At 41.5% G+C, this 14,393-nt stretch overlaps 1 protein-coding gene across 1 annotated transcript in view; it reads right to left on the reverse strand.

Moving 5' to 3' along the window:
• The window catches only part of tmem72 (transmembrane protein 72), a 30,582-nt gene extending 18,157 nt beyond the window's left edge, over nucleotides 1-12,425 (reverse strand). Inside the window, exons 1-2 of the mRNA XM_043678848.2 lie at nucleotides 12,036-12,425; nucleotides 11,839-11,944 (exon numbers count right to left, since the gene is read on the reverse strand). Of these exons, the coding sequence (XP_043534783.1) occupies nucleotides 11,839-11,908 (70 nt within the window). The 5' untranslated portion in view covers nucleotides 11,909-11,944; nucleotides 12,036-12,425. The remainder of the gene's footprint in view (nucleotides 1-11,838; nucleotides 11,945-12,035) is intronic.
• Between the last annotated feature and the right edge of the window lie 1,968 nt (nucleotides 12,426-14,393).

The raw sequence follows: 14,393 nt of genomic DNA on the forward strand, positions 1-14,393 counted from the left end.
TGACAGATGCTATCAATGCCAAGAGGAAGAGAGACTTATGTTTCTTGTAAAAATTCATTCATAGGGTGTGGGCATTGTTGGCTATGTATTCATTTGGCTATGGATTTCCTGAAGAAGGGCTCATGCCCGAAACGTTGATTCTCCTGCTCCTTGGATACTGCCTGACCTGCTGCGCTTTTCCAGCAACACATTTTCAGCTCTGATCTCCAGTATCTGCAGTCCTCACTTTCTCCTATGTATTCATTTAACAACTTTCACATTCTCAGGATACAGAGTAGAGCCGCATAAATTGCAACTTGCAGAAAAGCTGTCAGTCATTTCTCATTTGATTTGATTTATTGTAGTCATAGGAGAAAGTGAGGTCTGCAGATGCTGGAGATCAGAGCTGAAAATGTGTTGCTGGAAAAGCGCAGCAGGTCAGGCAGCATCCAAGGAGCAGAAGAATCGACGTTTCGGGCATGAGCCCTTCATTTCCTGAAGAAGGGCTCATGCCCGAAACGTCGATTCTCCTGCTCCTTGGATGCTGCCTGACCTGCTGCGCTTTTACAGCAACACATTTTATTGTAGTCATGTCTACCTAAGTACAGTGAAATGTTTTGTTTTGCAAGTAGTACAGGCAGTAAGTAAGGACACATGGATCGATTAGATTCCCTACAGCGTGCAAACAGGCTCTTCGGCCCAACAAATCCACACCGACCCTCCGAAGAGCAACCCACCCAGACACATTCCCCTACTTTCACCCCTGACTAATGCAATTTAGCATGGCCAATTCACCTGACCTGCACACCTTTGGATTGTGGGAGGAAACCGGAGCACCCGGAGGAAACTCACGCAGACACGGGGAGAATGTGCAGACTCCACAGAGACAGTTGTCCGAGGGGGGAACGCAGAAACGGGGAGAATGTGCAAACTCCACGCAGACAGTTGCCCAAGGGGGGAATTGAACACAGGTCTCTGGCGCTGTGAGGCAGCAGTGCTAACCACTGAGCCACCGTGCGGATCATTGGATGTTTAGACAGAGTGAGGCATCCAGGGTTACACTGCACTGGAGGTGCATGAAGCAAGATCGAAGGGAAATTGTTGCGGACGATTTGGTTACAAACAACAACGAGAAAGGCACTCAGTTATTCTGGCTTGGTGCTGTTGGCTGGGCATTGATCAGAACATCAGAAGAACTCTCTGTCCTAAGATCCATGGGACCTTTACATCTACCTGAAATGGAAAACAGGATCTTGGTTTGATGTTAAACCAGAAAATACCTCACACTAGGAATGCAGCACTCTCTTGCTACTCTTCCTGAACATTCTACAGCATTATGTAACTCCACAATTTTCTGCTCCGGGGAGGGGAGGGGGGGGGGGTATCAGTGCTGCTACTGATTGAAATTGATGCTCTAATCTGTGCATAAGGAACATAGATTACAAGTGTTACTCCTTTTCGTTTACAACTGACCATCTGAAGCTGGAGAAACTGAAACAGCTGAAGCTGATGGCACGGTGGCTCAGCAGTTAGCACTGGTGTCTCACAGTGCCAGGGTCCCAGGTTCAATTTCACCCTTGGGTGACTGTCGCATCCTCCTCATGTCTGTGTGGGTTTGCTCCAGTTACCTCCCACAATCCAAAGATGTGCAGACTAGGTGGATGGGCCATAGGAAATGCAGGGATATGGGGGTGGGGTGCAGGGTGGATCTGAGTGGAATAGGTTTCAGAGGGTTGGTGTGGACTTACTGGGCTGAATGGCCTGCTTCCACACTGTAGGGATTCTATGAGATCAAAACCCACTGGCAGTTCCAATCATAGATTCGAGTTAACATAAAAATTCGTATATACACCTCTTTATCAAATCTACACACAATTTTGAAGGTGAAACTGGTCACTTCAACAGTGAAGGCTATGGAAAATTACCTTGAGTCTGTTGTGAAAATTCATCGGGGATTCACTATCACTGGTTTAACACTGCCAAAGACAAATTTCACTGGCAACAGGTACAGGAGCCCATTCACCTTTCCAAAAACTTGGGCTTCTGTTTCCTTGAGTTGAGATGGGGGGAGAGTTAAACTTTTAGTAAACCTCAATGAGGTTAAGAGTTTTGTTACATTCAGAGAAATCCTTTCCCCTGGTGGGGAATCCAAAAAAGAAAACAGGAGCACAGTCTGAAATTTAAAGCCAAATGATTTAGTAGTAAAATCAGGAAGTAGATTTCACATAAAGGGGAGTGGGAATATGGAATGACTCATCAAAAAAAAAGCAGGTGCAGAATTAATTAGAACATATTAACATACAATATTACAGCGCAGTACAGGCCCTTCGTCCCTCGGTGTTGCGCCAACCTGTGAAACCATCTGAAGCCCATCTAACCTAGACTATTCCATTATCATCCATATATTTATCCAATGACCACTTAAATGCCCTTAAAGTTGGTGAGTCTACTACTGTTGCAGGCAGGGCATTTCACATTCTTACTACTCTCTGAGTAAAGAACCTACCTCTGACATCTGTCCTATCATCCCTCAATTTAAAACTATGTCCCTCATGCTAGCCATTACCATCCAAGGAAAAAGGCTCGCACTGTCCACCCTATCAAATCCTCTAATCATCTTGTATGTCTCTATTAAGTCACCTCTTAACTTTCTTCTCTCTCCAACGAAAACAGCCTCAAGTCCCTCAGCCTTTCCTGATATGATTTTCCTTCCATACCAGGCAACATCCTGGTAAATCTCCTCTGCACCCTTTCCAAAGGTTCCACATCCTTCTTATAATGCGGTGACCAGAACTGTACGCAATACTCCAGATGCATCCACACCACAGAGTTTTGTAAAGCTGCAGCACGACCTCATGGCTCCAAAACTCAATCCCTCTCCCAATAAAAACCAATGCAATGTATGCCTTCTTAACAACCTTATCAACCTGGATGGCAACTTTTAAGGATCTGTGCACATGGACACAGAGATCTCTCTGCTCATCGACACCAAGAATCTTACCATTAGCCTAGTACTCTGTGTTCCTATTACTCCTTCCAAAATGAATCACCTCACACTTTTCCACATTAAGCTCAATTTGCCACCTCTTAGCCCAGCTCTGCAGCTTATCTGTGTCCCTCCGTAACCTGCAACATCCTCCTGCACTATCCACAACTCCACCGACTTTCATGTCATCTACAAATTTACTAACCCATCTGTCTATGCCCTCATCCAAGTAATTTATGAAAATGACAAAACAGATCCTTACAGTATACCACTAGTAACTGAACTCCAGGATACACATTTCCCATCAACCACCATCTTCTATCTTCCTTCAGCTGGCCAATTTCTGATCCAAACTGCTAAATCACCCTCAGTCCCATCCTATTTCCAAAGTCAGAATCCACAAAACATTGTATGGATTGAGTGTGACTTGAGTTCCCCCCCCTGAGCAAAAATGGAATGTATCTGCAAATATAATTCCGCAAATGCAAATTCTGCTCAAAAACACAAACCTGCAGGCAGGCAGGCAGGCAGTCAATCCATACAACATTCTATAAACTCCCACCTCGGAAATAGAACCAGTCTGACTCAAGATTGGGATACTAATGTCACACCTTTAATTCATTGTCTGAGCTGAGCTGTCACTTTTTAAAAAATAAAACCTTAAGTTATCTCGAGCATGGGACTCAAAAGAAGTTCTGGGATTTACATATTGATGAACGGAAACCTGCAACCTGTTCTAAAAGATGAAAGAGATAACAGCAATTTAGGTTGGTTCAATGTATCATTTTAATTGTAATTTTAAGTGATTTTTGTTCATTATAGGCATCATGGCAGAAAGGGCTGAGGTGGGTAAATGAAATCAAGGCATGAATTGGTCATGATTCAATTGAGATGTTCACAGGAAAGCTAACATTTTTCTCAGAAACCCTTTCTCCATTGGTTGAGATGACTTTGTATGAAGATCCACCACCACTCAAATCTCAAGGTTCAGTGATTGTTAAAAATATTTTTGAAAACACCCAACTCAATATTAGACAACTATTGTTCCTTTGCCTTATTCCCATTGCTGCCACAAAGTTTATCCACACTTTTGCATCTTAGGTTTGTAAAATGCCTTCCATCCTTCACAAACCTTAAATTCTAATTTAGCCAAAACTCAAATGGTTTATTTATTTCTGTCTTGGTCAAAATCAAAACCCCATTGATCCTTGTTTTACTGATTTGCACTGACATCTGGTCCCTCAACACATTAAATTTAAAATCCTAATCATCTTCAAAACCTTTTACGGCCATGCCATTATGTTTAGCTACACTCTTTAATTCTCTTGCTCTTGCTGTTTATGCATCACTCTTTCATTGTGCAAGAGACTTTGACAACTTTGATCTTATTCTTTGCAATCATTCTGAATGTTTTCTTGAAACTCAGATTTTTGATTCAATCTTCTAGTCCCTTCTCTTAATTTCTACTTAACTTGTTTGGTGCCTGCTTGCCTTTTTATTTTCTGTTCACAAGGTGCCCTGTGTTATTTATTGCATTGAAAGCTCTGTGTTGTTATTCCTCTCTCTGTTTTCCTTTCCAACAACTGTAGGTCACAGTCAGATTCATTGTATAATGTGTAAACACTCAGTAAAAGGCACTAGGGTAACATGTAAATGTGCCCGAGACCTATGTTGCGACATAAATGAATTGAATTGAATTGAGCTGAATTGAGTTGAATTTGTTGTCACACGTACCAAGGCACAGTGATAAGCTTTGTCTTGCGAGCAATATAGGCAGATCACATAGTTAAGTAACATAGATAGTAAATAATAGGGTAAACAGCGGCAAAACAAAAACACAGGTACAGGCGAATGTTAAGAGTTTGTGAGTCTATTCAGGTAATTGAAAGGGAAACATCAGATTTCTTTCTAAGTTCAAAATCCATTCTGACCATATCACATGGAACAGCTACTCTCCTGTTCTTAAAGGCAATCTGACTATTTTAAAATGAAGTTACATTTAATTATCAGAGGCAGCTGTTGAATATAGTTGCTGCAATTTTAAACAAAGGAAAATGGATTATCAGGATAGGGAGCAAGAACTTCAGAATCAAAAATGTAGTGGAGGTGGATTAGATGAAAGACGCAGTGGTTTATCGAAGGTGGGTGTGCAGGAAGTCCTTGAGTATGACCGTCAGAAGAGATTGGGACCGGATTGTCAGGGAGTTAAATTCCGAGCCAGTCAACTGGATTTAAGAAACTGCCACCACTACTACAAGAAGTCTATGAGAAGTTTATGAACTCATGAATGGCATAGATGAGGTGAATAGCGAAGGTCTTTTCCCCAGGATCGGGGAGTCCAAAAATGGAGAGCAAAGGTTTAAGGTGAGAGGGGGATAATTTAAGATGGACCTGAAGGGCAACATTTTCACACAGAGGGTGGTATGCATATGGAACAAACTGCCAGAGGAAATGCTAGGGGTGGGTACAATTACAACATTTGAAAGATATTTGTGCAGGTACACAGATGGGAAAGGTTTAGAGAGTAATGAGCCAAACATAGGCAAATGAGACTAGTTCAGTTTAGGAAACCTAGTCAGCATGAATAAGTTGGGCTGAAGGGCCTGTTTCTGTGCCGTCTCACTCTATGACTCGAACAGAATTGCAAGCTCCAAGGGCTGAGTGGCCTTTTCCTGTTCCCATGTTGAAGGGATTTCACTAACTGTCTTGGGAAATTTTCCATTTTTTTTTACATAAGTAATCTGTGATTTTATTTATTTTTAAAGAGTTGGTCCTGGGATCTCTGAAATTTGCTTATGGGGTGATTCTATCATAATTTCCCTAGATTGTGTGCATTTTATTCCAGCAGCATTCTATTTTTGTACTTTGTGTGAACAAAGAATGAATCATTCCCAACTTCACTTCATTTTAGAAAGTTGATTTATGCTGGGCTCTGAGTAAAACCTTGTTTTGAAACTTACTATCCTATCTATCTTTCTCCCACGACCCTCCCTCTGTTGATGTCTGAGCTCCCTACCCATTCCCCAATCCTGAAGAAGAGTTATACCCAAAACATCGACTTCTCCACCTCCTAATACTGCCTGGCTTGCTGTGTTCTTCCAACCTCCTGTTTCAACGTCTGCAATGTTTTCTCTCTAAGCAGACAATTGTACCTGTGTTGTGGACTGAGCAGTTAGTTCCACTCTGTCTGTTCTCTCCCTGCCCTTCTGCAAATGTTTCCTTTTTAAGTTCATATCCAAATTCCTTTTGACATTTACTGTGGAATCCACTTCCAGCTCTCTTGTGGACAATCCATTCCAGAACATGATAATCAGCAATGTAGAAACTGTCCATCATTTGTCAACAAATCCTTTCCTTGAGGTTGAATCACTGAGGATATTCCATTACTTACTGTCTTTAGCTGGAATGTCTGATCAATTGTCTTTCTAGTTGACCTGATTTCCTCTTGTTTTCAAAAATAATCAGTGTTCATTTCAAAACCATTTGACAGTAGCAATGCTCCAGAAGGTCCAATGTGGGTTCGCTGAGCTTCTGAGATGTGGAAGATTTCTGAATCAGAGTCTACATTTTGGATTGTAAAAAAACTTTAACACGTTAAGTTTGTTTCTTAGGTTGTTTTTTCATTGTGTTGTTTCATTCGAGTTTTGCTTCGGATTCAATAAAGAATGCAAGTGGTGGACAGAGAAGATCCCAAAACAAATCTTTGATCATACAGTGATCTGCATCCCACCAACCTGAATCATCTCTTTCCTCCTAAAATTGGATTCTTGAAGTTACTTTCACTTGGCAGTGAATTCCTCAAACATTTGTTTTAATATGGGGGAGTACAGTGCTGGGTACAATGTTTCCTGGAATCAGTGGTCATGTTCCCAACTTTAAACATGGCTGACAAAGATGGCCCCACAGCCGTGCATATGTAGATAGCCCCTGTGACATCAGGCAGCCATGTCTACATGCCAGTCGCCTGTATGTGCCTGAACCTGCATAAATGGCATTGAACATAGGATTGGTCACAGTGAAGGATACTCCATCATGTTTCACTATCTGCTGTGACTTAAGTCCAACCACGTGCTGACCAATCTTTGATCCAAGCACTGAATAATTATCCAGGAGTAATGTGGCTTGTCATTGAGGGCATAATATCAACTGAGGAAATAAGTAACTGCTAAACCTAAAGGGTTTTTTGAGACAGTCATTTAGAAACACACATCCATGACAGACAGCTGTGGACAGTCTATCCCACCTCCCCTTCCTTGAACACTGTTGTCTATGCTCTTTCTTGTTCTGTGGACAGATACATGAGCAAGTGGGGAGCAGAGGGATACAGATGATAAGTGATAAGTTTAGATAGTGGATTTGGATTGGCTCAGGCTTGGAGGGCCGAAGGGCCTGTTCCTGGGCTGTAAATTTTCTTTGTTCTTTGTTCTTCTTTGTGTTCGGTAGAAAAGGGTCCCAGTTGCTCAGCCGTCAAATCCATAAGGAATACAGCACTGATGTCTCAGAGTCTACAGCCCACACATAGTGGTGCCTTTCTTGCACTTACGAATTTGCCTCTGCCTGTCCTGTGAACATATGGGCAGCACCATCTTTGAGATAGGCAGCCGCATCGCTGTTTCTTTTCTGTGCAAATTCGTTGTGCCACCTGGTAACGAGTCTGACAATAAACACATCTATTTCAAATACCAACTACAGTGCTGCGCACAATGTGTAAAATACAAAGCACAATGATATATACAATGATGCAGAGAAACCCAGTGCAATGTGCATGCAGACACAATGCTCTACACAATATTGTTTCAAATGCCAAACTCAGTGCTGGATACAATGTGGTAATAGGTCCTGTGCAAAATGGTGTATGTTTCCAATTTGGTTTTGAATTGATCTTAATGTTGATTTAAATGTTGACTACTTAGCAGAATAACAATAGTGTGTGTTTGGGCTCTTTGGTCAAACACCCCGGTTTTGTCTCAATTGCGTGTACATGGCATATTTTCAGATTGTGCCACGTGCAGCATAGTAGCTGTATGCAGCCAAACCCATTATGCTAGTGTGACTGGAGAGTGGCTAATGTTGTGCCTTTGTTTAAGAAAGGAGAGGCCTGGGACATGCAGACCTGTGAGTTTGGCTTCGGTGGTGGGTAGGTTGTTGGAGGTGATTCTGAAAGATGATAAATGTCTTTTCCCTCAGGTGGGGGATTTCAAGACCGGGGGCATATTTTTAAGGTGGCAGGAGAAAGATTTTTTAAAAATATGAGGGGCAACTTGTTCGTGTGTGGAATGAACTGCAGGAGGAAGTGATAGATGTGGGTATGGTTACAATGTTTGAAAAACTTTTGGTTAAGTTCAGGAATAAGAAATGTTTGGAGGGATATGGGCCAAGCACAGGTAGGTGAAACAAGTTTAGTTTGGGATTATGGTCCGCATGGACTGGTTGGAGCAAAGGGTCTGTTTCCATGTTGCGTGACTCTATGATTATGACACCAAGACTCAGATCCTGTCTTAAGCTGGGGATGTGTCATACATATGGCTTCCAGTTTGCTCTGTAGCATAGAAAGGCACCTCATTCAGACTAAGCTTGATACATTAAACAATGGTGCTACATGTTCTTTAAACTAATTTAATCATCTGGTATAAGCACCATTTTGCTCCCCTAGCACCAACATCTTTCCACATTGAATCAGACCCGAAAATGTATTGAAAACATTTCAGGATTTTCAATTGGTTCTATTTAATAACTTTGGCTGGAAAAGAGTTAAAGAAAATAATTAACCTGTGAAATCTTATTCAAATCTCTATTGCGTAAAAGAATAATGAATCACTGAGAAATTCAACAGGCAAAGAGGACAGGGTTTGAGTGGCTTATAAACATTAGTTGGAAATGAAGGTTACATTCGACCCTTTAACTGATTATGAATTTGCTCTTCACGGTGACTCAGTGGCTAGCACTGCTGCCGCACAGCACCAGGATCTCATGTTCGATTCCAGCCTCCGGCGACTGTCTGTGTGGAGTTTGCACATTCTCCCCGTGTCTGTGTGGGTTTGCTCCGGGTGCTCTGGTTTCCTCCCACAGTCCAAAGATGTGCAGGTTAGGTGAATTGGCCATGCTAAATTGCCCATAGTGCTAGGTGCGTAAGTCAGAGGGAAATGGGTCAGGGTGGGTTACTCTTCGGAGGGTCGGTGTGGACTGGTTGGGCCAAATGGCCTGTTTCTGCACTATAGGGGATCTAATCTAATCTAAACATTCCTTATTGCAAGAGGGGATGGTTTATGGGAGATAGAATGTCAATGATAGCTCATAGATGGACCAAATGGCCTAATCCAGCTCAGAAATCATGTTTGCTTGTGCTACTATGTAATGCAAAACCTGATTCAAAAGCAGTTAGCTGATCCAATAATAACTCTGACTTAAGATGTTAGAAATGACAAATCAGTTTTAGAAATCCTTCTTTGCACTACTGCAGCAACATTTTCTATTGGTGAAAGAGTTTACTCGTGAGTTGAGAAGTTTCAACGCATTAGTGTATTATCCAAAGTTAAATCCCTAAAGTAAACATCAGTACCTTTTTATACTTACATACTCTATTCCAATTGTGAGCATATATGAGGGACATTTTGGGAATATTATGCTGTCCATCGACTGGAGGTGCTATTTAACACTTTTCCATGTGACTGCAGGGCAAGGTCAGCTTTGCATTCGGTTAAGTGAACACTAACAGGCTTTATCAAATGTAACGTTGTATAAGGGAAAGGGTAGAAGCGGAGATATCTGAGATAACATCTTGGGTCCAAGTTCCATCTCATTCTGATATGATCACGACATTACGTATGATATAGAGATCCATAATCATTGCAGTATTCCCTCATACTGATACCCCAGATCACAGGCATATTTCATTTGTCTGTGATGATTGAGGTTTGTGAATTCATCTTGGCTTCACTGTGGATGACCAGGATTAAACCCATTTAGCAAAAATCCTGTACGATTGTGACGGAAGTCTTGACCTACCCAGACACTGAGTACAATTTCCCTTGTCTAGAATGACTCATGTCTATTTTGTACTTTTGAATCGGGGCAAGGAGAAACTTGATGGATATACACCTCTCTCTCTCTCTCTCTCTCTCTCACACACACACCTCCAACGTTTCTATCTTGTTTCTAAACATTCTACCTTGTTGCTCGTTAGTTTGTTGACACAACTGTGAGCACTAATTTTCTGGTCTTTGCCACCAGGTTCCCATTATTATGATTACTCCTCCATCCCTGCTGTTGCTCTTTGATTATTTCATCTAATTCTTTCTCAGGACCTCAGTACTGTGAAACTTTATAATCTTCCGCTTGGGATGATGGGCTCTCTTTTTGATTAATCTCACAATCTGTTCTATTTTGCCACCCTCAGTGATGGTCATACTTTGGTCTGTGGCCCTTTATTTCTCAACAAGGTAAAGTATGATATAGAATTTTTAGTCCGTCTACATCTCAAGGAAGATGCACACTGGGTGGAGTACTAGACTGCATGGAGCAAGCAAAAAATTATTCTCTTCTCTCTCAGTTTCAGCAAATGATCAAAATCAATTAAGTAAGCATCCATACAGTCATAGAGGTTTACAGCATGGAATCAGGCCCTTCAGCCCAACTTGTCCATACTGCGCAGTTTTCACAATTAAACTAGCCCCATTTGCCTGCATTTGGTCCATATCCTTCCATACCTATCCTATCCACATACCTGTCCAAATATTTCCTAAATGTCAAAATTGTACTCACCTCCAGCACTGCCTCTGACAGCCCTTTCCAAACACTCACCACCCTCTGTGAGAAACAAATGCTCCTCTGGACCCAGACTATTTTTAATTTGCACCAACTGTACCCAGATAATTAAACCGAACCATGCCTGTCATTTGTTCTCCTGAATAATGATGTAATTTTAAACCAAAATTCCACATTTTATTTTCTTCACAGACCAAACAAAACGTTTTGATGGACCGAATGGCAGTGACCATATCCTACATCCAGCTGCAACCTACTCCTGCTCCTTGCTAGAATAATTTGATAAAGCAGTGACCTTGAATTTTAGGAGAAAGTGAGGACTGCAAATGCTGGAGATCAGAGTTGAAAATGCGTTGCTGGAAAAGCGCAGCAGGTCAGGCAGTATCCAAGGAACAGGAGAATCGACATTTCGGTCATAAGAAGGGTATAAGAAGTCCTGAAGAAGGGCTTATGCCCGAAACGTCGATTCTCCTGTTCCTTGGATGCTGCCTGACCTGCTGCGCTTTTCCAGCGACACATTTTCAACCTTGAATTCTAGCTCAACTACCTGAGTCTTGACATCTTTCATCATCGAGGGTTTGGGGCCAGCGCAGCACAATCAAGACAGGCTCCAGAGTTTCATGCGGTCATTGGATTTCTGTCTTAAACACCTTATCATCCCACCTGCGTGCATGTTACCTCTGACACTGTAGAGTAAGTTTAAGTCTTTTAGTTGTGTTGCTGCAGTATTCCATGCCAAAAGTTAAACTCAGGAACATTTAAACACTTCTAGTGGGTCCCAATGGGTTATGTTCACATTTGCAAGGGGATTCCACAAAATTGCTGTTGAAAATCCACTTTTACTTTCACCTTATTAACAACCTTTCATTCAAAAATACCATGAAGAGGCAGTTTTAAAGCTGACAGCAAGTTAAACGCTATCCTTGCAATATTTCCAAATATTAAGCCTCCTGTGAGACATTATGCAACTGTGGGTCTAACGATTTCAATATAGAATCCTGAATGCACTACTCAGTAAATGAGGGATGTCTGGCACTCAGTTCTGAATATAAGCATGGTGGGCTATAGCTATTGGTGATTGCTATGTAGTTTAGATTGTTTACACATACCTGCAGCAGTTATAATCCCCAGGATTCTGCAAATGCAGTCCAGCACTCCCCAAAATCTTGTTGCAGCCATGCAGATCAATTTTCTTACTAATTGGTCCAATATTCTCTTAAAAATCAAACAGATAACATTATTTTTCATTGCTGCAATCAGCAGTTGGAAGATATCTCCATACTAAATTAACAAGAGTGCCATTCACCTTTTAAAGCAGGTTTCCTCACCAAGCTGTTTCGGTGGATTCTGACTTGGCCCACTGCCTCGCTCTCCACTCTGTGTTTTGCAAATAAGGAGACTTGAGGGGTTTACCCATCAGACTGTGGATGTTGCCACTCCTAACCAGTTAACACAGCGACAACCTAGTCAAGGTTAGAGTGACTGTACTTTACTGCTTGTTTTCCAAAATCCAATTTGATTAATCATTACCCAAAACATCATGCAAGTAGGGTTAATGACTCCTTGCAGCAAATCACCTCTCCTTTGTGCATTCAGACTACAGCCAGTGAATAGAATCTTTCAGCAATTGCAAGGGCTTCAAAGATTAAACTCTTACTAGTCAGGATCACAAGAGGATTTACGTGCAGGACAATCCCCTTGGTTGTTCTTATTTCTTCATGCTTGGGTTTTGTGATATAGAATGCAGACGTTTAGGGAATGCGTCAATCAGAAATGCTTCTAACAGTAACCATAAGTAGTTTTCACCCTCTTGTTCATTAACCCAGTCCTGCGTCACTTGGTGCAATTTGACTAATTTTGATTTTTGGACTGTGCATCGAGCTATTAGTCTGTCACCACGTTTAGCCTTGTTAATTATTTCCCCATTGTTGGGGTCCTTACATAATCAATTAGTTTTCAAAATAGTAGATCTGAAGGAAGGAGGAAAGGACTATCAGACAGCTGGAAAGAAGATGCTAAATATGGACTATGACTTGTTAAATCTCACCAATTGACTTAAGAGCCTTGGACTTTGATTTGACAGAAAGTTGTTTAAAAATGAGCTTGGATGCTTTAAAATGGCCGCCAAAGTCACCTGACCTGAAAGTAGTCAAGCTCAACATAAACTTATAAAAGAATGTCTAAATACCTTGGACAAAACCGACTGTTATGACACGCCCTACCATAACTGGCAAAGGTTATAAGAGTATTTATCTGATTATTAAAATTCATCACCTGGATTGTACACCTCACATGAAATGTTCAAACAGTTTTTGGGGAGTAGAATTTTTAAATATGGCCATTGCCAAAACAAATGTCATCCCCCCAAAGCTTGTTACATAGAGAGAAATGTTGAAATTCTCCTTTATGTGCAGTGAAAGATAACTGGCGAACCCTGCCGATAGCACATAAGAACTCTATGTTAAAAATAGAATTCCTCCATTATGCACCAATAACCCATATTTTACACATTGAAAGCCCATCTTGTGAGAAGCCATCACCATTAAGCTAGTGTTTTTGCTTTAAAAGGAATAACATCACAAAGGCATATAGAATTTTATAACAGTATTCCTCTCACTCTACAGTTCTCAAGTTGGGATACTTACTACCTTTGTTAAAAGTTTGAATACATTGTGGAATTGAGAATTTAAAAGTAAAAATAGCTTCAAGTACCATACTCACTCTGAGGAAAGGACAGATTTCAATAGTGGGGACTGTCTGCCAAAGGACAATCAACTTTGCTACCCATACTAGAACTTAATGATAAACAGTATAATGCTAGATTCAGGGATAGGTTTTACCATTACAATAATCTTTATTGAGTGTCACAGAATCATGGAGCCATACAGTGTGAAAACAGACCCTCCAGTCCAACCCATCCAAGCCAAACAAGTTTTCCAAACCAAACTAGTCTCATTTGCCTGCGTTTAGCTCAAATTCCTCTAAACCTTTCCTTTTCATGTACCTTCCCAGATGTCTTTTAAATGCTGTAACTGTACCTGCATCCATCATTTCCTCTGGCAGTTCACTCCATATGTGCACCACTGTGTGAAAAAGTTACCCCTCAAGTCCCGTTTAAATCTTTCCCTTCTCACTTTAAACCTATGCCCTCTAGTTTTGGACTCCCCTACCCCAGGGAAAAGACCTTAGCTATTTATGCTATCGATGCCCTTCATGATTTTATAAACCTCCATAAGGTCACCCCTCGGCCTCTGACGCTCCAGTGAAAAGGCCCAGCCTATCCAATTTCTCCTTATAAACTGAAACCTTCAGTCCTGGTGACATCCTTGTAAATCTTTTCTGCGCTATTCCCAATTTATTAACATCCTTCCTATAGCAGAACCATCAGAACTGCATGAAGTATTCCAAAAATGCCTTCACCAATGTCCCGTCGAGCCCAAGTTGATGCCCTAACTCCTATACTCTGATCAATGAAGGTAAGCATGCCAAAGTGCCTTTTTTACCACACTGTCTACCTGGGATGCCACTATGGAACTATGTACCTGAACTCCTCTGTTTGACAATTAAACTGGATTGGTGAGGTGACATGGTGACTCAGTGGTCAGCACTGTTGCCACACAGTGCCATGGACCTGGGTTCAATTTCAGCCTCAGGCAACTGTCGG

This window comes from Chiloscyllium plagiosum, unplaced genomic scaffold, assembly GCF_037043375.1.
Source record: "Chiloscyllium plagiosum isolate Xiang-an unplaced genomic scaffold, Cpla_swu_hap1 HiC_scaffold_43, whole genome shotgun sequence".
NCBI lineage: Eukaryota > Metazoa > Chordata > Chondrichthyes > Orectolobiformes > Hemiscylliidae > Chiloscyllium > Chiloscyllium plagiosum.